The 24,410-nt window shown below is 41.8% G+C and overlaps 1 protein-coding gene across 1 annotated transcript; it reads left to right on the top strand.

Annotated features, from left to right (window-relative positions):
• The first annotated feature begins 628 nt into the window (after positions 1-628).
• On the top strand, positions 629-23,381 carry nudt14 (nudix (nucleoside diphosphate linked moiety X)-type motif 14). The gene is made up of 5 exons (XM_076756258.1): positions 629-784; positions 10,888-10,931; positions 14,326-14,390; positions 15,264-15,564; positions 17,500-23,381. Exons 1-5 carry the CDS (start codon positions 704-706, stop codon positions 17,747-17,749), a joined length of 741 nt encoding a protein of 246 aa, XP_076612373.1. The 5' UTR covers positions 629-703; the 3' UTR covers positions 17,750-23,381.
• The last annotated feature ends 1,029 nt before the right edge of the window (positions 23,382-24,410 follow it).

Genomic DNA, 24,410 nt, shown 5'->3' with positions numbered 1-24,410 from the left:
CAAATTATGCCTCACCTTTTTCATCTTGCTTTTAAGTAGTCTTTTCCTATCTACTAATTTTACTAAATCTTACTGCAAGTTTATTTTTATTTCATTTAATCTGAATTTTAGTATGATTATCCTTCCCTGTTTTATTGGATTTTCATGTTTTGTTTGGTACTCTTTGATTTATTTGTTGATATTTTTTTGTGTGTAAAGCATTTTGAGCTGCATTGTATGAACGGTGCTATGCAAATAAAGCTTATTATTATCATTATTCATGAAAAGGGGTTAGTTGGGGTAAATTATAATCAGTTCAGTTCATCATAGATGATGAAAGGTATTTTGTGGTTTGTTTTATTTTATTTTATGCTATTTCATTTATTTGGATGAAGTTGTCATGTGGACAACATGTGCCTCAGACAGATTGACTGCACAAATTAATCATTGTTATTTCAAAGGTATTTTCTTATCATACTATAAAAATCGAATTCTTCTAAACAGTACTTATTATCTGTACTGTGTACTGTACTTCTCTGAAAAGCTTGACTCAGTGTCCGAACAGTAAAATGAACTGCATTCCTTTCCTTTAATTGCTCCTTTCCACTCTCACGATTCAGTCCCATGTCCTCTCCCGGCTTCCGTAGACATTCCTTCGCTGTCAGTTAGTGAGCGGTGACAGACAACCAACGGCGAGCCACCAATCCAACTCTAATTGTAAACTATGGAAGAGATAAATAACATTGAAGTCGTTCCGTGCACAGATTCCGACTATCTGAAACCGTTCAGGGTGCACTATAACCAGGTGAGTAATTTCTGCCTAATAACCGGTGATAGAGGGTGCTGGATGCTGTAGGCTAGCCCAACCCCCCATTCATTTGGCAGCTAGAAGGCTAGCATAACATGAAGGCTAAACTGACCTTAAACACAAACGGTGACAGCAGCAATTGGTTTTACTTTCAACACAATGACAAACCCGCCGTACTCGCTATGTTTTCACATACGGTGCTTCAACAGTTGCCTCTGTCCTGGACACGAAACCAGAGACAGCTAAGAGACAGCTACAAGCTAGCATGCTAACGTTAGCTTGCTGAGGAGGTTTTTGGTGGAGCATCACGTTAACGTTAGCACATGCTTCACATTGGTCTAAGGACGTGTACATAACTTGGTTTAACAATGTTGCGTGACAAGGAAGGAACGGGTCAGGCGAGACTTGTTGATCTCAGCTGTCAGACTGACTCCCATGTGAGTGCAGTCTGTGTGCTGTAGTGTCTGCGGGTCAGGGGTCCTGACAGTTCAGGTTCACACTGAGCTACACTGCTCATTTGTATGCGGGACGTTGTAAAGCCTTTCCTGTTCACGTCCTATGGGAAGTCAGATTTAAAACTCCTCTAAATGTCTGTTTTACCACACTCCAGTCAAAGTACATGTCCAGGATACAACATGAAACACTGCAGGGCAGCACGCGTACAGGTCAGGACAGCTGCAGTCATTTACATAAATATGAATTTATTTAAAGGTGCAGATTTAGTCTCTTTGTCCTGCAGTTCTTATCAAACATGCTTATGCTGACAGGCCACAACATTTTGTTATTTTTACGTTACACTGATCACTTATTGCCAACTTTTGTTTGTTTGGTCTTTCCAATGCGATACAAATGAAAGTGTGAAAAAAGAGTTTCACCTTGATAACTGAAGTCATGGCATCATATAGTTAGAAATAATGAAGAGTTCAGCTCTGATAGCGACCATATTGAGCGGACTGGGTATCGGCCATTTGCATTTTTCCTCATGTACGTTTATGTAGATGTGTTGGTGGATGTTTTATATTCATAGATGCATATGCTTTTGAAGTGCTTCTCATATAGATTCAGTCATCCTGTGCATCTATTTTAACATATTCCTACCATCATATACTGTTGGTCTATTCTTCTGGCCTTGTGGGTGCAGGTATAGTCGCTATCCATCCATCCATCCATCCATCCATCCATTCATTAATTCATCTATCCAGTTTTAGCTGCCTATCCAGGTCATGGTAGCAGACAGCGCAGGCTGAGTGGATCATCTGTGACCGACATCTCGTTAACTGTACATTTTATCTCAGGAGTTCAAAAGCTGTCAAGTTGCCTTGTTAATTTGCAGTCTATATTGTTCACTGCATACAGGAGACTGAAAGGCATGAGACTGCAATCCTGAAGCACGACTATCATTTTTCATCATCATGTTTTGGTTTTTTTAACTAGGTCTTCCTGCTGAAAGAAAACGCAGTGTGATGACTGTATGTCCTGATGGTCTCCCGCAAAGTGAGAAATGCTTCCTCACCCAAACATAGGCTGCAGTCCAGGATTCATTTATTTTTAGGTTTCAAAATATTTCTGCGTCTCTGATCCTGCCTTTTGTTGTGTGAAATCTGGGTGGTGACAGTGGTGCAGAATAAGAATAATGGTAAAAGTCACTCTTGAAACCCAGGAAATGCATGGACTTCTGCTTTGCTTGCACTGCAGATGATAAGAAGGTGTTATTTTACTGTTGAAGTACGGTTTCATGTCATCAGCACATGTGAGATGAAGGCTATTTTGGTCAGTAGAAAATACTTTAAATTGTCCTTGTAGTTTATGTTGTAAAGTGACATACAACATAAAGGAACTGCAACTGGTGTAACGCTATGATTTGAAGGTGCTCTTTTATTGTGTTGCCTGTTTCATCAGAAAACTCAAGCACTGAGGCACTCATGTAGAGGGGAACTCAGCGAGGAGTTTTTTCCATTTGGGGTTCACACCTGTGACAGCAGAGGGGCAGGAGGGGGGTGCTAAGCTTGTCAAGAGAATGGCGGAACGGCTAAGACAGCAGATGGACAACAAAGGAGATGATGGTGGACTCCCTCTCCGTCATGTCCTCCCTTTCATCCTCTTCATCTCCCGTGCAGCTCGGGAGCGGCTGCTCAGGGACTCCCCACAAAGGCTTTTCAGTCACACTGAGGGAGCATCTCTTCCCCAAACCTTTTATGTTCATCAGTACATCTGCAGCTCAGGCACTGGTCACTAACCAGAAACCTATTCACACGCACAGGAACACACTCTAAAAGTAGATAATGTCATGCATAAGAGGCTCTCTTCGTCATTAGTGTTTAATGGTGTTTTGTCTCCTCTCCCTCGCCTCTTTCTACAAAGCAGGTGATTGTCCCTCGTTGACTCTGGGAAACCCCTCTTATCTCTGTTGCCTCTCGCTTACGTTGAATCACGAGTTGCTACTTAGAGCAGGATAATTACCTTCTATTTATTCATTATAATGATTTGAATTATTCATCTGGAATTATTTATCTTGTATAGTTTACAGTCCCCAGCACTCCTTCAATGGATATCACATCCATTATGATCTTAAAAAGCACATTTTCTCACATGAATAGTTATGCAGAAGCCTGAGCTTGAATAATGGCAGTAAAATTGTCCTAATGTGTGTCAGTATATGTTCTGTAGATGGAGAGAAGATTGCCTGCATGTTGATTTAAGGCACAGCGATAATTCAGTGTGAGTCTTTATATCCTGTGAGTGGAAAACTAACAAAATGAGTTATCGAAAGTCTTGTTTTACCCAGAGAACATTCCCATGTAAAGTAATGATGACTGATGACAGTGAAGTTGAATAGTTGACTACTGTTTTGTTAAACTCATGGTTCGAATCGTGGGGGAGATTGGGAGGGTCTGACCCCCCTAATAAAGATTAGCACCATGAGCTGGTGCAAAGCTTTGATCTATCATCGTGTACAGACTGCAGACATTAAATAAGGATAAGTGAAGTTACATAAGCAAGATACTGTACACACTGTAGGACTTCAGGTCATTGAAGCATGCGTCTGTGCTGCACTGGGTTCCCTTTACGCCCTGAAGGAGAAGTTGACCCCCCCATTGTTGTTGTATAAATCACACTCTGCTTACACTCGGTCAGAAATTGCTTTCCACCAACATTTTCTTATTTATTTATCTTATTATTATGTTGCATTAATGTAATGATTGTCATTATGAGCATGTTAGCTCAGTGACGTTAGCACGATGAGCGTTTAGCCCCAAGCACCGCTGCAGGCTCTTAGTCGTGTTTTGTGACAAATGACGCTTCAGTACTTTACCAGCCCGAATACGATGTGAGAAATTAAAGCCTGCATGGATTAAGGTAAAACAGAAATAGACTTCGGCCATTTCCTTCAAGTCGCCAGTTTGCTTCGGAGGGACACTAACATGTGAACTGACTTGATTTGATTTGAGGTTCACATGCTTGCTGTGGATTTCACTGGAGGACACAGTCACATGAGTGTGTACTTGAAGAGAGTGTGTCCTTGACACTGGATTTGGCACTCATGGCTGGGAAGCCCTTACCAGGTTGTTTTAATGCTGCAGATCTGTGACTTCCTCGTTACTGGTCTATCAGTCGGTGCAGGTGCAGGTTCTTTTGTCGTTGTGGGTTTTAAACTCTGCCGATCATTAGCTCACTGGTCGTGATGTGTGTGTGATAGCCCTGCCACCTTTGTTGAGGCTCGGGAGAAGACAGAGGCTGAAGCTAAAAACTGGAGAGCACGTGTTCAGATTCAAAGAGTGCTATTGTATTTGAGGATGGTCGTTGATTTTTTTTTCCTCTCCACCGCAGCTGCTGGCTTTACCGTGTAGTCTGCACAGGAGGTGTCGTACGTGCGTGTATGTGTGCGTGTGTGATGGTTGGTAGACTTTAAGCACCTAAAAGATCAAGACCGTACATCCCCCCCTACAATAGCCATTCACACAGGAGTCTGTCATTTCTGATGCCCAAAGCCAGAGGGACCACATTAATTTCAAGGTCCTGTATAGCCTGTTCCTGCTTCTCTCTCTCTCTCTCTCTCTCTCTCTCTCTCTCTCTCTCTCTCTCTCGTCTGTGTGTCTCTCTCTCTCTCTCCCCATGGGCTAATCTCTCTGTCGTAATCCATGTCGGCCATGATTCTCCATCTCCCCTGGGCCATTCAAGCTGTCCCCGCCCCCCTTCTCTCAGCAAGTGGCCCGAGTAATGAGGGGAACCCCACCATCTGTGAGTGGTGACAGGATACTAGAGAGAACGTGTGTGTGTGTGTGTGTGTGTGTGTGTGTGTGTGTGTGTGTGTTCATGCTGAGTACTTTTACAGTATGTGGTTGCTGGAAAAGGATCCTGCCATATTTTTAGTGTTTGATCAGTGTGATCAATCATTGCCAAATTAATTGTGATATTTCTATTTAATTATCGTAAACAAACTAGACCATAATTAAGATGGTTATTAATCTGTCTCTTAGTCTCTTGTTTTCCAAAATTAAGACCACATTTTTGTTAATCTTGCAGCTTCCCTTTGGAGAGACATTGTTCTGACTTGTTTCCCCTCCCTGGTATCACTTTGGAGTTTATTTTCTCTTCTGCTCTTCTCAACAGAAAGACCTTCTTCTCATCAGCTTTTCACACCTTTCACCATCTGCTATTACCAGAAATCTGAAAACTGTAGCTCCCATTTACACTGTGAAAGACAGTGCGCACTTCTTGTTTGTGCTGCGAAACAGTCTCATACTTCATCTAAAGTGGTTGAAATTGAAAATGCATCTTCTTCTCTCTGCTCCGATCGCACTAAAATTGACTCTAAAAACCAAGCTTTTTTCGTAAAGAGTGGATTGACCATCGACCACACACACACACACACACACACACACACACACACACACACACACACACACACAGAGCTACACACTACACACTTTACAGAGAATGTGTGTCAACTAAACACACATTTTACATGCCAATATACAGAGTGATGCAGCAGATTACAGCCAGTGTTTGGCAGTAACTCAGTACTTCATAAAGGAGCAGCATGAGGAGTTACCATGTGAAATTCAGTTATTACATTCCAGTTTCTAATCCCAGTGAGCCTCTGTAACTTGAAGGATTTGGTGGTTGGCTTTTTGCACCGTCTTACATGTAGTTTGACAGTAAATTAATATCAGTTAGGTCTCAGTTGACTGGTCCGGGATCTGTTAGCTTGAGGCTGCAGATTTGGTGGTTAGCCTCTACCAAAACGGAAGAACTGCCAGTAACTTCAAATTCGTTCAGTTCAGTACGTTCACCTTCTCAGGAATGATTCAGATTTTTGATAATGGTCAGCAATGGTGTACATGTTGTAACACTACTAATGAAATTAGATTTAATTACTGCTGTTAATTGTATATTATTTATAGCTGATGAGCTAACACATGCAAAAAACATTGGTGTTCTTTTAAAAAGATAGAACATATGCTTGTGAAAATAGTCTTCAGTCCATTTTCCGCACTGAGTGTCTCTCAGCAGCTTGCTGCCAAGGGAAAAGCTGTTCAGTGGAAGTGAATCCTGCTTTGTATTGGCCGTCAAAGCAGTCCGAGGTAAAATCAAACACACACACATATAGCTTCCATCGTTGTTGTTGTTGTTGTTGTTGTTATGGGGACATGTCCTTCACGTCCTCGGATGGTGGCAGTAGATGAAGGCCCGTGTTGGTTCTTACAGCCTACAAATTATCTTGTTGCTCATAATGTTATCTTCCACATCCTCGTGTTTCCGGAGTCAGAGTTCTAGCAAAGAAAGTGGTAGTTACTGGATGTAACTCCAGTTCTATGAGTACCACATTATTTTTAGTATGCTAAAACTTTTCTCACAGTAACGACAGTATGGCAGTATGGTATATCCATGTCATGCTAGAATGTAACACCGGTGATGAACCGGTATACTGCCCACCCCAAGTGTACCCTTAAGTTTCATTGTAGGGTGAGAGCCCCTGAAGTGCTGCTGCATAGCCACCGGAGCTAAGCTAGCTTTCAGTAGTCACTAAACACATCCATTTATTATGGTCAGGCAAGACTCAATAGGCTTTTGAGTGACTTATGAGAGCTGTCAGTGGATGCGTACCAATTTTTGCTGATGATTGCCTTAACTTTTAACCACAAACCGTATGCTTGTTTTCTAAATATTGCTGTCGTGTACTGTGTACTGAATCCTTCACAAAACACCTTTTATTTACTCAACATTTAGTAAAACAATTACATAAAGAATGTCAACAAAAGCGGGAAAAGAACATCCCAAAGCTTAAGGCATCTTGCTTCACTGTTACTCACGTGGCTATGTGATTATATGTTCCCAAAGTGTCCTGTTGTGCTACTGTGTAGCTGCCTTGTGGTTGTAGCTTCAATGCAAAGTATAATGCTGTGTAAGTGAAATAAAATATAGCCATCAGTTTGACATGTACTAGTGTTTAATAACTTGGATTTGGTTCGGAGGTAGGGCGGCCCTGGTGTGCATCAATGGTAATAAGCTACATTTATCCATTTAAATACCCCTCAATTTACCTGTAAAAGGTTCATTGACAGTAAAAATGCTTTGTCTCATGCATTATTCACTAAGCACTCTTTACAAAGCAACGAGCCACAAGAAGCGCGTCTCCCTCGAGTCACGACAGGTGATTTATCACACACACACGCCTTCACGCTAGTTTTGCTTTCACCAAGGAAAAGTGAGCAGGGCGCGGCTGGCTTGGCCTCAAGGAGGAATGATGGCGTGTAAGACACTCACACTCTGTTGACATGACAGGTTTTTGTCGGAGTAATTACACTTGGAGACTATCTGCAGGGCAGGCAGAGCATCTTTCATGACACAACTCCACAGTGAGGAGTTTGGATGATGTCAACACTTCACTAATGGATGACAGCAGGAGGAAAGATGAATGGTACCACTTTGGTTTTAGGTTTTTCTGCCGTAGTGTAGAAATCCCTGCAGTGAGCAGGCAGTGTTGGTTTGTGGACAATGTAAAAAAATATGGGCAGACTAAATGCAAACTGTTGTATCTTTCATACATCATACTGTACAGCGTTTCATATAAATGATAGAGGGAGCAGAAAGGGCGACACCAGTGAATATTTAGTCATTTTGCTTGATGAGTGACTTTAATGGTTAATCAATTATCAAACTTGTCAGTCTGCTAACTGTGTCAGCACGATCATGCACGATACTGTGCACTACCCGTGCACACTGTCGTGCAACGTGTTGAGAGGCATATTTCAGCTATGAGTAATGGTCAGTCATCCAAATCACAGCATGTGCACAGCTAAAGTGGAATTTTCAACATTGGCAAATGCTGAAGCGATAAATGATGCCAGTTTAGATTCAAGTCAGTTGTTTGCAGGCAAGATTGGGACGATCTCAGAGAGGATCTCTTCACCTCAGTATTGCGCACACAGTAGGCCCATACCATAGACCTGAACAGCTGTTATAGTCGATAAAGGTGATATTATAGCAATACCATAACCGAATGTACACAAACATTGGCTTCATGCTCTCATTTGACACCACAACGTGATCGTTAATGATGCATGAGCGGCATTATGCTAGCTTGGCTTCACACTGAGGCCCTGTGGCTGTGACCTGTTAGGTCATGCACCAGTCGTTTGACCGTTTGTTGAGACGATTTTGAGAACTTTTTACAAACTGAGTCATTTCTTTACCTTAACACTAACGGTAGAGCAGAGGCTGGGCTGAAAGTGTGATTTAGACCTGTTTTCATGGATGAACAGTAAATGTTTTGATGCTAAATTAGACGGCATTGTGGTACATTCTTTAGTATTATATATATTATTTAAAATAGAGATATTGGTTACAGCATCCAGTTGAAATCTTTTTCTATTTCAACTTCAACAACTTCTGCGGTTGCAGTGAAAAGCTGTATATGTGAGTTTGTTCCATTTAGGAATAAATCTTGGAGTTGCACATTGCAGCTCTGGCACAGTGGCACACCTGAACACGAATCCTGTTGCCACAACAGTAGTTTTATTATGTTTGATTCTATCACTGCAATTAGTTTGCCATTCCACCTCCTCCCATTTCTTGGGTGGCGCTGAAAGTGCACCACCACACTTTTACGCAAGAAGGCACATCCACTGTAGACGAAATAAGCCTGTTCTAGTAAAGCTGTCATCCCTGCATCTCAAAGAGCTTGTGGGTGGAGAGGAGGTGTAGCCTAAATTTGAATCAAGGCCATATTTCCTCAGGCGTAGAAAATGTAGGCCAACTTTACCATATTTATTCAGCATGTGATGTGGAGAGACGAGTGTATGCTGAGTTTATGTTGCAGTTTCCTTTGCACGTCTTTGCTGATTTGTAGTTTATAGCAAATGGCAGTTAAACTGCAGTAATTTGTTGAAGGCTATTTTCAGCCCCAAGACTTATCTTTTACCTCTGCTGTGTTATGTCGGTTAAATCTCTCCAGATAAACAAGGTTCAGGTGATTGACCGATTAGCTTCGCGAGGACTTCCACAAAATGACGTCAGCCAGCAGGTTGACCCAGAAGCTGATCCCCACGCACTTAATCTTAATTACCATTTCAGAAGGCTGCTTTCTGCTCATTTATCATTGTCACCATTTTGGGCTGATTGGTTGGTCAAGATCAAGTTGAAATACACCAGAATTTTCCTTTTACAATTAAATTGATCAAAATATTTTAACCAATGATGCAGCAGCTGCAATGATGTGCGTTACCTGCAGCATGCATGCCGTTACAATGTAAGTTTAGAGCCTGTTGAAAGTCTGGCACAGCAAGAGGCTTCTTCTGCTGTCTGCTTTGTGATCAGACTCTGCAGACTCACTCTGGCCATATGTGTAAGCCAGTGTTTTAAACTTCAGACCAGTAAGGCTGAAGTCAGTCCTCTGTGCAGACTGAGCTACAGCTGCGAGCTACACGTCAGTGAACTTCATACTATGGTTAAATAAAATGATGAATTCTGTATATTTCTGAGTTCCCTTAAATCAGCTTGGCACCCTGAGCTGCAGACACCTTTCCTCGCTTCACCTTGTTTGAATAAAAATAACCTGAAACTGACCTGGGCTATCGCGACGTTCAAGTGGTGAGACAACAGTCAGACGAAGCGTGTGTCCCGGCCCACATGCAGTATTTAAGATCTCCGTATGCCAGGGCATTTCTTGCCATCTCTTTTGTGCTGGTCACGCACCTGCCTCGCCAGCTTGATTGTAATTGTGCTGGTGGAAATTTACTGAAGGAGTGTTCAGCTGCACATCCTGTTGATGTGATGATGTGACCACAGGGCATATAAACAGTTGAAACAACTTCAGTCGCTTCAGTTCAATAGTTACAGAACATGTTTCAGGACTGAATCATCAGGAATCTCTTCCAGCAGCTCAATCTAGCCTCTAAAGGCCCTTTTTTTTTTCTTCTTATTTTATGACAGAGTGCCCTGTGCATCCTTTTTTGACTCAGGATGCATAAGAAACCATCCCTGTGTTAGACTTCCAATCACCCGCTGTAGTCTATGGGGGCTGGTAAATACAAATCAACAAGTATTGATGCAATAACAAGACAAAAATGCAGAAACTCCCAGTTTTGATTCACAAGGAGCTCCTGACATTTTGCCCAAAACTCTTAAATTTTGACTCACACAAAATGGAATATTACTACTGTAAGCTGTGTGTTGAATGTGGTGGGTTAGCCTATTAGCCACACTGATATCAGCTGTGTATTTCGCAGGGAAAACAACACACATGCGATAAAGTTCAACAAAGCCATGTTTGGTGCAGGCACAGTGGTCTTTGCTTTGCTTCTGCACATGTTTCTGTTGGGTGCGGTTTGCTGTATTATTTTAACAGGCCCAAGCAAGCGTCCGTTGTGGGGCAGCTGATTGCGTCTTCTGTAATCATATAATAAAATAAATCAGGTGGTTTGACGTCCTTCCATTGCACACAGCAAAGGGAGCGAGACGTTGTGGTGCACTGCTTGCACACTTATTGTTAATGCTTCTGTTCTACTCAGTCGTGAAACCACAGTGTTTGATTATTAAAATAATGTTGCTTTTATTGCATTTACTTATGCTGTTTATGTTTCTTTACTCCTTCACAGAATGGCACAAAGAAATCGTGGGACTTCATGCGAACCCATGACAGGTAGGACTTTTATTCTCTACTGTTGGACATACACGCAAAGAGATGCAGAACTGTCAAAAAACCTTCTTTTTTTTCCAGAATGGGCTAACACATAAAACCAGCTCAGAGTGGCTCAGAAACACTGATGTAAAATAGGCCTAAAACATGGTGGAGTTTGGTTTGCATAGCCAGGACTTCCCTCTAAAGAACGTCTGCCAGTGAAATAACTTCTCTCCATCCTTTGCTTTTTCATATTTTGACCTATAGCCATTATAAGCAGCTCTCCCGTGTATATGTATATATCCGTATTCTGTTTATCTTTATTCTCAGGCAGCTCTAAAAGCTGCCAGGTACTGGGCTAACGGTCACATCTGAACAGCCCTGTTATTCTGCTGGACTATAAATGTCTGAGCTTCACAGGGGGCACTGTGAGAGAAATATCACACATTTATGTCAAAACCCCCGTTCCTACTCCCTGTGTTGCCCAGGGTACCTTTATGCCCTGAGGTAAGTCTTGGCTCATTTAAGTCCTCTTTCCTCCTCTCTTGACCCCAAAAAGAGGTCCCTGTGAAAAATAGTACCGCTGAGACAAAAGCAGTAAACCTCAAACCTCCAGCAGAACATCCATCTCTCCCCCCGGGCGGAAATTCTGCCAAAGTGTTATCCCCCTTTAACGCGTACTGAATGGACCCAGGGTTGTTTTGCATTTTTGTTTAAGTGCGCATGACATTTTCTTCTCAGCAGGACAGTTGTTGTCACATTTCAGGTGCTGCAAAATGTGGAAGACACGTGTGGGCAGCATACTGTAAAACATCTAAACACAGAGATTCGTCCTTTGCTTGATGCTGAAATGCTTCTAAATGTCACTTTCATTTGGGAGCTGCCTCTTTCTAGGTTTTGAAACAGATTCCTTATGAAATGAAGACTCAGCCTTTTACTTAAATAGCCATGATTTGGTTGTTTGTCTCATGAACTTTCACCTTCATGAGGTGTGATTACAATTTTGTCTCTTGAATTTGTAACTGATAGAGCAAACTGATATGTAAATGTGGGTTTCCACACTTTCTACACTGTGACCAATCAGGTGGTTCCTTCTATTTTACTCCATCCATCCATCTCCCATCATTTTACTCTCTGGTTTTGGGTCCAGTGACTACATTGTAAGCAAGGTGTCCCAGACGTCCTTCTCCCCAACCATGTCCTCCAGCTCTCCAAGATGTTCAGTGTTTAATCTTTCCAGCATGTTCTGGGCTCCCACCTGGTTTAATCTGGCCAGAATACCTCAGCGGGGGTGGCTTATAGAGGCCCTGTACACACTGTAGTCCTGCTCGTGTCTTTGTTCGCTTTTTATGTGTTTAATGAAAAAAATGTGGACATGTTGAATACTTAGTTCCTCCAGTGCACATGTTGAAGGCGCACTTTTGGGGTTAGCTTGGGTCAGTTCGACACAGCAACACAGTCGGTGTAATTTCCGGTAGGCTCCAATGAAGTCTTCAAAGAATTTCAAACATGATTACAGGAAATAAGATGCACCTGTCTGTTAATATCTATCATTTCATTAAATTAAAGAAGGATTCTAAGAGCACATTTTGTTTGTACTTATTGGGGATTATGAGCAGAAAGAACAACTAAAAACTAAAGTTAAGCACTTTTTCATGTGTTCTTAATTGACATGAGAACTAGTGTATGTAAATTAGTGCAAAGAGTGCATCAAAGACATCTGAATGAGCAAAAGTTTAAAGAACTAAAAGGAAATCTCTGAAGTTCTTGGTGTTGTCCGCTGTCATCGGCTCATTACGACAGGGCCCTGACAATAATGTCTTGATGCTGTAATCTTTGCAGCCCAGCCAGTCGTCACCTCGGTCCTGCTCCTCATATGTCTGCCATAACCCAGTTTTCCCGCTGTCCAGCTAGAAGCCCCGCAGAGAAAGCTTAACGGTGCATGAAGAGTCCTGAGCGTCCGTTTAGCCTGCTTCTTGGTTTAACCATTAGAGGTTTTTTTTTTTTTCTTTTTTCGGCGGGAAGCTGTAGAACAGCAGTAATGGTGTGGAACACCACTACAAGACCCAGATCTGCCTCAGGGGACAGCTTTCATGCCTCAGGCCGGTGTGTCCCACTTTTGAACCACATTGTTTTATCCATACTTGTACACCTCAGTGGTGATATTCTACAACACTCACAGCTGTAGTACCAGCTTTCATTGCCCGGATGTTTATAATAAGACGCTCACTTTAAATATCTGTATTGAAAGGGGATGATAATAAGTATTAGCCGGAGCGCTAGAGCAAGAATCAAGTTGTAATACCAATGTCCTGGTGCCGTCTCTCCATGGGAAAGACAGGGCAGGGCTTCCTGCCGCCTCGGACACATCCGCTTTTCCCAACACAGACCCCAGGCCTCCAGTCTCCAGTGGCAGCGACAGTCACACTCGCACAGTGAACCACCTGAGTGCACACGTTTCACCGGGTGCCAGAGGTGAAGCGCATCACCGTGACCCGCTTCTTGATTTGTCACCTCATCCTGCGTGTTGAGAAGCATCTTTTACATTTTTTGTTTCATCTTAGTTTTTCACACATTTCAGACATCATGGCGTCATTTGCGCCTTTGACAGCTGTTGTCAAGGTACGGTAGCTGGGATGTGCCAAATATGGGAACAAATGTGATAAAATTGCTGCTACTCCTGAAATAGACTAGTGGTGTATTTTGATCCGGGATGCTGATGGCGTGTGAGTTAGCAGGAAATCAGCATACATCATACAACGCTGGAGTGTGTTGTCCTTCCTTTTTTTTTTGCTCTTGCTTTAATTTCAGTTCTTTTAAACATTTTTAAGCCACATCTTAAACCCACATTGCGCTGTGAAGGTTAGCGTGACGTCGATGAAGGTTTATGGACTGTATGTACAAACCGAGTGCACCCACAAAGGTGCTTGCAGACATCCAGTGAAGTATTAGTTGGGGTACACTTGACGATGTCTGCCCTTGTAGCTTCTGTCCAATAGGAGTTGCCCCATAGAAGGATAAAGGCGGGACAGGGTATTCTGATTGGATGAGAGCTTGGTTGGTCGGTGGTAAAATCCATAGTTTAGCTTGTCCATTTGTCCTAATGATTAATGCTTATCATCGTTTCAGTGGACTGTCCATGTTGTTTTTCCGGAGTGATTCTTGTGTTTTGGTATTTTGTGAAGTTGATCTTAAAAGAGATTCTGCTTCAACATTCACAAGCATAGAATACGTATGGACTCACCATCCCAGTGACCCTTGACTCCCACTCTTTTGATAACTGGTGGTTTTTAAAAGCTGATCCAGACCGGCTGCTGATGAGACTCCCAGACCAGTGATGTATCATGAAGGCAGTCTGAAAAAGTAGATTTTGTTTAAACCTGACCTTTTTTTTTTCATTCTCTTCTCCCTTCAGTGTATCAGTGCTGATCTTCAACACCACCTCACACTGTTTTGTCCTCGTCAAGCAGTTCCGTCCAGGTAAGTTTTCACCGTGCAAAGCAGGAGACTGATTGTGTCCTCCAGTTGATTCATCACAGAGCTTGATCTAGATTGTGATATATCCACTTTCACTAAGAAAGTCCATTGCAATCCCTGTTTATTCTGCTGGATCTTACTAACAATGCAGACTCATAAATAGACCGCAACAGGCCCCGTTACAAAGCAGCCTAGCCTCCTTTGTTAGAAGTCGCCGGGGACTGTTCCACACCGCAGTGCGCTAAATTCAAGGAAGTCTGGGCATTGATATATTTATTTCCTCTTCTCTCTCATTGCTGTTGGGAAAAAAAACTTCCCTTTATCTGAAAGAAATCAGTTTGTCCACAGCCTAGAATGACATTTGTTTTTAAACAGGGAGTGTACGATACGCTGGTCAGCTCGCTGGAATCAGACAATAAGTGTTTAGAAATATGTTCTCGGTACAAGGCCCATTAAAAAAATCACTGTACTCGTATTTGTCATCTGGATAATTATATGTGAATAATATATTGCCTGTGCTTGACATTTCATTTCCCAAATGATATTTACAACCGAAGCAACAGTTGAGCATTTTGCCCGTAGAGGGAAGCTTTCAAGGATTAACAGCTATTTTCACGATTGATTCATTTGTCTATTATTTTTCCATTTGACTAATTAATCACAGTGTATAAAATGTCCTAAAATAGTGAAAAATGGCCCATCACAGTTTTCCACAGTTGACATAAAAGGTTTGTTCTCTCGGATGACTAATCAATCAATGGATCGGTCATTTCGGACCTCAAAATTGGCTTAAAATGGCCAAAAAAAACAAGTTTTCTACATTTGAGTGGAAGTTGTTTCCACTGATCTCTCTTTATTCTCTCTGCTGTACACCAGCTGTATACATGTGTGAGTGGGAAAGGACCAAGATGCAGCCGCCGCAGTCCGCCGAAAAAACTGAGGAGGGCGCCGCCGAAGCCGCCGCCCCCGCCCCTGAGACTCAGGAGGGCCAGTCGGCCTCAGAGGGGGACAGCTCCTCTCAGTGGCCCCCGGCCTCGGCGGGGGTCACCTACGAGCTCTGTGCCGGGCTGGTGGACAAACCTGACCTCTCCCTGGAGGAGATCGCCCGGCAGGAGGTGCTGGAGGAGTGTGGCTACGATGTCCCTGCCTCTAAACTGAAGAGGATTACTACCTACAGGTCAGCTGATTGCACACTTAACTTTAAGCTAAGAAATAATACGTGTAAATACACTGAATCGAGGCCTTGACTGTGTTTCTTCAGTTCTGGAGCTGTCGATCCCCATCACAAGTTTTAGGATAAGACTTCTCACTGTCTCTTGAATATCTGCTTTAGTCACTCCCACCGGAGTTCTTGTCCCTTAACAATTAATTTTCTGTTGTCCTATTTTGTATCCTTTTCATTTATAATCTCTGAACCTCCTTGAGCTATGTTCGCTCAGAAATAACCTACATTTCCAGCTTTGTTTCTTTAGTTTGACTTCTCGTTCTAAAATTCAACTTCGGGTAGCGTTAAAACGTCTTTAAAAAGTCTCTGAGGGGAAATCTCCCTACATCCTTCACATTGGACCTTTAAAGGACGAAGAAAAGCCCGCCGCAGATAACCTGTGAAAGTTACTGGCTTTCATGGTGGAAAACAAGAATCTAAATGTCTACAGAAATGTATGAAGCCACTTGTGCTGCATAATCCACTTCTCCACTGTCCACCACTGCACTGGGGATGTAGGCTGGTTCCGGACCTCTGAGTCATCTCCAGCTTCTTTCCCTTCTTGGCTCAGAGCCAGAAAAATAGCATCATCCATGAGACAGCAGTAACAGAAAAACACCCACAAACATGGTGTCTGGTATGGATGAGACTGAGCTTTATATGTTGTTGTAGGCCGACTTACTGATCTGATGAAAATGATGTCGCCAAGACAGATCCGTCACTTGCCACTGCTCTGACGTAAGATGCAAATGTTAGCATGTCTGGCTAACTGGCTGGGATGTGTAGCTTTAGCCTCCGTCATTTAGCATTATATGATGCACGCAGCCATTAGGTACGTATTTAAGACACTTTTACGTCTTAACATTTAAATTTAGCTCTCTGAAGTTCTACACAATGTGCTGCATAAAGAGGAAAATTACTTTGGTGGAAGTAAGTCAAGATTCAGAGATGTAAAGTAAAGTCGGTGAATATTAGAGGAAGTCACATACTGATAAGAGATTGGACTGAAACAGAGAGACTACAAGTGCTGAGGTTATGTAAGTGAGCTGGAAAGAAGCATCAGGGGAACCATCTGTCTTTTTTTTTAGCTCACTATAACTTGACACAGACGTTGGAAGATCCAGGAAAAGAACAGTCCCACATGAAACAGCAGCACCTGGACAGCTGTGACTGGCAGCTCTCATAACTGTGCCTGAACGCCTCCTCTGGTTTTGTTGGTGTTGTCTATGACCATTGTTATGTGTGGGCTGCTTCCATTAAATACATAGGTATCGTCTTAACCCTCATGACCCCCATGAGGGCGTGTTTGACAGGAGCATCCCGTGTAGTCATGCTCTGTGCTAATAGTGAGCAAGCCGAGGTCAGTTTGGTTTAAGGACGCAGAAATTCCTCGTTTACACTGGTGTGTGTGTGTGTGTGTGTGTGTGTGTGTGTGTGTGTCGCTGATTAGCAGCATTCAAAATTTCTTCTTTCAGTTTTGATTTTAGTTTGTGTAAACAAGCGAGATAAGACGTGAGCTAAAGGTGAATTTTTGATGTTCAGACAGAACCAGGCTAGCTTTCCCCCCTGCTTCCACTCTTTATGCTAAGCTAAGCTAATCACCTCCATAACCTTGCATAATAGGGACTAAAAGGTGGCATATTTCAGTCTATGCTGCACCAATTTTGACCTTTTTTTTATATAATTAGTCTCTTGCAAGTGTCCGTCTTTCTGGCAGTGATAACTTCGAACACTGATACGTTTACATTTGGTGAATGAAGGGAAAAAGGAAATGTACATTCTGAAAATTAAGGTATTGTTTTAGCATCAGTGCTGGGATTTGGTTGTCGTATTGGACCCAGTGATGCAGAATAATTGCAAAATGCAGATGTAAATAGATTGATTCGTTCCCTTGTGCCCCCTCTACAGGTCAGGCGTAGGTGTAACAGGCGCCAAGCAGACCATGTTCTACGCCGAGGTGTCCGACGACAACTGCGTGAGCGCAGGCGGAGGTGAGCCACGGGAGGGAGAGCTCATCGAGGTGGTCAAAGTCCCGCTGCACGAGGCCATGACGTTTGCCTACGACGAGCGTATACCCAAAACCATGGGCGTCATTTTTAGTTTCATCTGGTTCCATAATAACATGTCTCCCAAGTACAAGATCTCCACCAATGTGTAACTAGTATTAACCAACCTTCTTTATACTGTTTGTTCCAAATTGAATCAAGCACTGGCCCAGCACACCCACTCTTCCCCTCATGGCTCTTCATCTTGTGTTGCCTTTTTGCTTATTGGTACATGATGAAAGGTGGGCCCCTTGTCTTGTTGCCAACAGGTATCTTTAAGTTTTGTCCTGTCTACCTTTTGAACTTTATGTAGTCTTAATCTTTTTCCTGAAAACAAATTTGCCATAGCTGGTTGTCACTGGCACGTTTGTCTCTTTTTTTTCTTTTTTTTCATTTACTGTGCCATCTGTTATCAATGGCTGCATATCGCTGATTTCATTTGCCTGCCCTTGATTAAAGGAATACTCCACTGCTTTTAGTAGAGGCTCTTGAATGTTAACTGCGTTTATAAACTCAAAAGAATACTTTAAATACACCTGATGTCGGCTGAGGAAAAAGCCATTTACCATTCAGCTGACAGGCAGCTTGTTTCAACCTCCTACGACACCCAGGATTCATTGCAAACTCTGTGCTTTTATGCCATGATGCTAACCGGTCATGGGTTAAATTTTAGCATGCTAACCTTTGCTTTGGAGTTCAGTGCGCAAAGAGAAATTTTGTATCTGATGACAGTATGAACACATGAACAAATGGCTGCCTCTTTCTACAACCATTAAAACATATAGAAATAAGGTAAAAACAACCAAAACAAAACAGTGGAGCATTCCTTTAAGCCATGATCCAGTAATGCAAAAACTATGCTAGTCAATGGTGGGGCCTTGTAACGATCGAGGTGTCAGATGTGTTTTAACCACCACTTGTTCAAGCATGCCTCAGTTAATTTCTCTGACCCACAGCCTTTAAGCAAGACTTATCGTAGTGCCCCGGGCTAAACAATCACTCAGTGTCACAGTCAAGTCAGCTCTCACTCTTCGGGAAAACCTGTCATAAAGTCGAACCAGTGGACCTATTAGCAGACGTTACATTCAACAAGCAAAGTGGCAAACGTGAGTTCGGTGTTGTGTCACTTCACAGAAAAAGCATACGCCTACTACTGCACCGCGTCGTCCTTCTCAAGCACAATCCTGCGCCGGGTTACCGTTTGTCAGTGAGTAACCTGAAATCCCTTTGACGTGGACACATGGAAATTCTTCTTTTCTCATATTTTGTCATAAGTCATATTTTTTTCTGTGATATTACAGACAGACTGCGTAAAGGCTGAACCCTCTGGAGAGGTCATTAAACCCGGCACGTTGAGGTTACATTTTGAACACATTGATGCCGATTTAGGAGCATATATAAAAGGATTTAAACCATCTAAAAGATTGCCTTGATCATAATCCACTTTGGAGGTTTGGTGTAGAAAATCTTGGTCGTCATAAACACAAAAACCTGATCACACAAAGTAAATCTCATCAGCAGTTTGCCAAAATCTCAGGTCCAAATAGTCAACCTGTTGGTCATATTTAGGGCGGATCTCTGGACGTGACGACGACCAGCGTGTTTTTACATTAAAGGCAGCAAAGTACTTATTACTCTTACTATGTTAGTATTTTCCTTCATTCAAAAAGGGCTGGTAGTTCATTCATTACTTAATATGTGAATAGAAAGAAATCCCCCCACCTCTAGTTTTGATAGAAATATGCAAGTTCTGAAGCAAAGACGATCCTGTTTTTAGAAAATTACCACTCATTGCAAACAGACGCCACTTCTCAATATTTATTCATCAAGAGAAACGCACTGCAGATGTTCAGCTACAGTAACGAGAGAGAGTTCAGCTCTTCTTGATGCACCTGCAGAGTTTGAAAGTTGAAAGAAAAGTCATGAAAAATGCTGTGTTATTATTATCAATAGTATTTTTAAGAGTTTGAAGTGCAGTGTAATATATTAGATGTAAAAATCATGATTCCTTCTTACTAAACAAGGAAATTCAAGTCACCACAATGCAGCTGACTGCAGACGCATTTGTCTGCATTCTGCTGTGAAAGTGAAGAAATACTGCAGGTGAGTTTGAGCATCAGACCAGGATTCGTTTTTGGTCTTTCAGGATTTTTTAGGCAGAGGAATAAATGACAATCAAATGTCAGCATTTATCTTCTTTTACCCACAAAACCTTGCATCTTTGGATCATTTTTGTCATTGGTTCATCAGGTTTTTGTCCTCATCCACTGAATCTCACAGCAGCTCTGACTGAGCATCATCTTCAGCCGTCTCGGTTTGGTTATCTGGTGCCGCTTGAGCTCTGAATGCATCCTTCTTATCTGCACAAACAAACAAATTCAGGCAAACTTGAATCAGCTAACTGTGTTTGGTTTCACACGCTGAATCAAATATTTGGGTCATTTCCGCCCAGACTGTGTGAGAATATATGCAGAACCTTGAAGCCATATTTATCTCCCTCTTCGCCCAATCGTTGAGCTTCTTCGCCCTCCTGTCCATCGAAGACCATTCCTTGATGGAGGATTGTATCGTTAGCTGGAACTGCTTGAATTATTTTTATTTTGTTGATTTTCTTGAAAAAAAGGATGACTCTCTCTTGCTAAATTGATTACGACCAAACCTGATTAACAGTAGATGTGCAACATTAAATCACATTCGAACACAGTCAAACTTCAGGATGTGTAGTGACACGGGAAAAATGTCACAAAATGACCCCAGAACGATTTGTTAGTGCTAACAGGATTTTAAAACAACTACACATCACTACAACCAGCGACCGTAATATCTTTAGAAGTCATTTATGTGGCACCTTGTCCTCATCAGATCATGGCCCTCGTTACTTTCTTCGCCTTCGTTCTTTAGTCTTCGGTTGAATTAAGTCAACACTTGCTGAGAGACGTTTAATGGAGAACCTCACGGAAAGATTCCCAATGGTGCTCGCAGTTTTCCATTGTCTCCTCCTTATCTAGCATGAGGTGAACCCATCGTTCAGAGTCATGAAGGTGGTCGCTTCTTGTCTTGGAATGACTCATTATAAAATGACATTTTAAAGGGGTCAGTCGTAATCATTCCAAAGTTCACAGAAAACAAAAAAAAAATAAACAAAAAATCTCTCTGTCTATTAAAAACAGATCTCAGTTTGCTGACATGAGGCCGACTGCTTCTGATTTGGCTTGATGTAAAACGTGACAAACAAAGCCATTTTAACTTTTGAGGCCAGTCTGGAACTTTATGTGCCTGTCAAACGTGGAGAGCTGTTTGCTGGAATTACTTTCCCTCCTGAGGAAAGTTAGTGCAGAAACGAGGCTTTTCTTTGCCTTTTCCGTAGGCTTGTCACTGTGGGCGGCATCAGCCAGCGAGCCAACCCCGGTACATACTTCTCCACACCTTCCCTCCAGCTATTATCTGAGAGTGGAGTGCATTTAGTGAGCATCAGCGAGGGCACGCTGCAGCCTTAATGACTGACACGCTGAAAACAAAAGTGACATTTACAAAAATAGATAGCAGCTGCAAGTGGGAGGGATCGAGTGTAACGTCTGACGATGTTGTGATTTCAGCTCGATTGTTGCAGAGAATTCGGTTGCCAAAAGAAACACGAGCACTTCAGGTTCAGCTGGTCCAGCCAGCGTGGTTCTATAGGCAGGTTATGGAAATATAATTTTATGTGAGGCCTGTATTTTATTTTTGTTCAGCCTGTGGAGTCAAAACTCCCAGCTTGATCAGACTTCTATTTTATATTTAGCGATTTTTTTATTAGTTTTATAAGCTATTCAGACGTAACAGATGTGTATTTATAATCTTATGTGTGTTTTTTCTGGGTTAATGCTAAATTGGAGTTGAAGCCAAGACTCTCTGTCTTCTGAAGGAAGCCATGTAAAAGTGATCTACCAGGGGATTGGCAGTGTTCTTGGAGGACTTAAAGGAAAAGACATTTTAGAATAAAATCTTATGAGCTTTTTTTGCCCAAAGTTAGCGGAGACGATTGGCACAGCTGTTATGTACAGGGTGAATTTAAAGCTACAGCCAGCAGCAGGCTAACTTAGCTTAGCATAAAGACTCAAAACAAGGGGATAGGGTTATAAAAAATCTACTACTGGTCACCAGCAACACCTCTAAAACTCAAGTTTCATCTTGTTTGTTATAACCAGTACAAAAACTTTAAAAAGATTGTTTTTTACAGTGGGTTTAAACCAGACTATTTCTTGGCTGGGACCAGTGTCTTCCTGGATTCTGCTCCGGTTGCAGTTTGCCAAATACTAATTAAACGAACGATATTGTGTGTTAATTAGTGAGTTTTAGCTATCATGTTTGGCTAGCTGTTTGTTTCCAGTCTTTGTGCTAAGCTAAGCTAACTGGCTGCCAGCTGTAGCTTCATATTTACAGAACAGCCTTGAGTGGTATCAATCCTCTCATCTAACTCTCAGCAGGAAAGCCAATAAGTGCATTCCCCAAAATGTTGAACTATTCCTCGAAGTCTCCTGCGGCGACAAGCCCGGCGTTCCCCTCTCCAACGAAAGCAAATGCACTTTTGACAGTCCAGAGTGAGGTTGCAGACTGTGCCACTGCTAAGCCATACGCTACTTCTACTAAATCTAACGCCAATATTTGAGGTAAGTAAATGGTTGTAAAATTCATTCTTGCCTATGCTGGATAGTAAACATTAGCCCAGCATTGGAAATTTCTACCTCCATCACTCAGGCGCATAACGAAAATGTTTCGTATCCGTTTGCTTGCTTCTGAGACGCTGACATATCAGATACTCAGCAACATGTCAGAAATGTGAAAACTCAGCGGTTCTCTGTGACAGAGTACTTAATTCATTAGTACCAGACTTTTATAGATGTTCCCCCATGGCTATGCTGTAGTTGCTTCTTCAACTGTGATCGTTTTTTTTTTTCTTTTCTTCTTTCATGGTTTGTGCACTGTTTGACAATTTCTTACTGTATTTTCAACGATCACGAACATGTTTTTAAAGGTGCTATGTGTAGTATTCTCTAATTAAAGGTGTTTTACTGTTAACTTGGACCATGGATGTGACCGTTCAGAGATTACCTCCGGTGATCGACTCAATATTCGTTTGTTGCATTAAATATTCAGTGATTCTTGATTTGCTCATGAGTCCTGGAAGAGGAACTTATGGTTTTGGTTGTTTGCTTCTTTATTGGCAGACTGATAGCAGAACATTCAGAAGCAAAAGGGGGAAGATAATCAGAGTTGCTGCTATTAAGCAGTTCATAGTGACTATAATGTGTAGCACATATGTTATTCTAGTAGATAGTGTAATATTTAGTGAAAATCCTACACATAATACCTTTAAGTGAAAGAAGTACTAGGATTTTTTTTCATGGTAAAGACATAAAGAAATTTGTCGAATTGTGATTTTTTTTTCTGGTGTCTTACACTGATTTTGTGTTTTTAAAAAAAATATTTTCTGAAGAAAAGTACAAACACGAACATTGCAATTTTCTGAAATTCTCATGTATTTTATGCTTTATTGAAAGTGTATACTCATTGTGGGCAGTGTTTTCAGTAATGTTTCAATTTTGTTAATTTATTACCTAAATGTTAAAATATTTAACTTTTAAAACATGACACTTGGTACAAACATACAGTATATATTTAAATATGATACTTTGCATGTGCACTAACTGTGTTGGATTAAACTACATTAAGTTGAAATAAAATGGGTTTCATTCCCAAAATGTCAATTTTTAGTCCTCTAATTATTAACTCACTTTTCGAGTTCATGTTTAGGAGAATGTCTCGATTTGAGCATGTCGACTCTGTCAGTGTCTTCTCGTTTTTTGGTGACGTCTCATAGCCACACTATGGGCTCCACGATGGTACAAGTTTAATGTCTAATGGTTCAAAGTATTTTAGAGAGTATTTTGTTCTCTTTCCTTATTCGTCACTCTTAAGAAATATTCAGCCAGAGTAAGGCTATAGATGCAGAGTGGGATCCAGGCAGCCTTTAAAAGCCTCAAATGCTGCTGACTATGTGCACTGATTTACAACAAGGTTAGTGGTACGATAAAGAAATTCACTTTTTATTATAGTACGTAAACATTTAATAACTGGTTTGCACATGTAGTCGTATAAGTGTGTAAGATATACTGTCAGTCAACAAAAAAATACTTGTACACTGCTTATAAATGTTAAAAAAATGCCTTTTATGTTGGCATGAAGTAGTGAAACGACTTCCAGAGGAAACTGAAAGAGCAGAGATCAGCAAGTACTCTGTGATTAACGTGAAATGCGCAGCACTTCCCCGCTGCTTGCATGAATCTGTCAGCAGCCTTTATGCAGCCCGTTGATATACATCATCTGTTTTGAACAAGCGCATCCTGATCAGGAAACAGGTCGACACTTTTACGCAAAGAATCCCTCTGTGGCGATAAGGCAGAGCAAATGTAAATTCTGCAGATCTGATCTCGACGGGCCCCTTGATAGGTTTCCCAGAAACCAAAGCAGGGCTCTCACATTCACTGTGGACGTGTTTTTATCGAAGGTGATTCTGCAGAGGTGTGTGTGCACGAGTGCAGGGAAACAGGAAGAACATTTTCTGTGTTGTAGAGTCATTGTTACTGGAGGAGTGCAGTTGGTAGAGGGCATCAGGTGTGTCAGGGGATGCATGAGAGCAGAGAAACGAGAAGGAGACATGCAGACATACACTAATATGAGTAGAGCAGACAGACTGTATGTAGACAAACCTATAGGATGAGTGAGATGTCTGCA

Source organism: Chaetodon auriga, chromosome 18 (assembly GCF_051107435.1).
Source record: "Chaetodon auriga isolate fChaAug3 chromosome 18, fChaAug3.hap1, whole genome shotgun sequence".
Taxonomy (NCBI): Eukaryota; Metazoa; Chordata; class Actinopteri; order Chaetodontiformes; family Chaetodontidae; genus Chaetodon; species Chaetodon auriga.
This window is presented reverse-complemented; position numbering and strand designations above follow the sequence as displayed.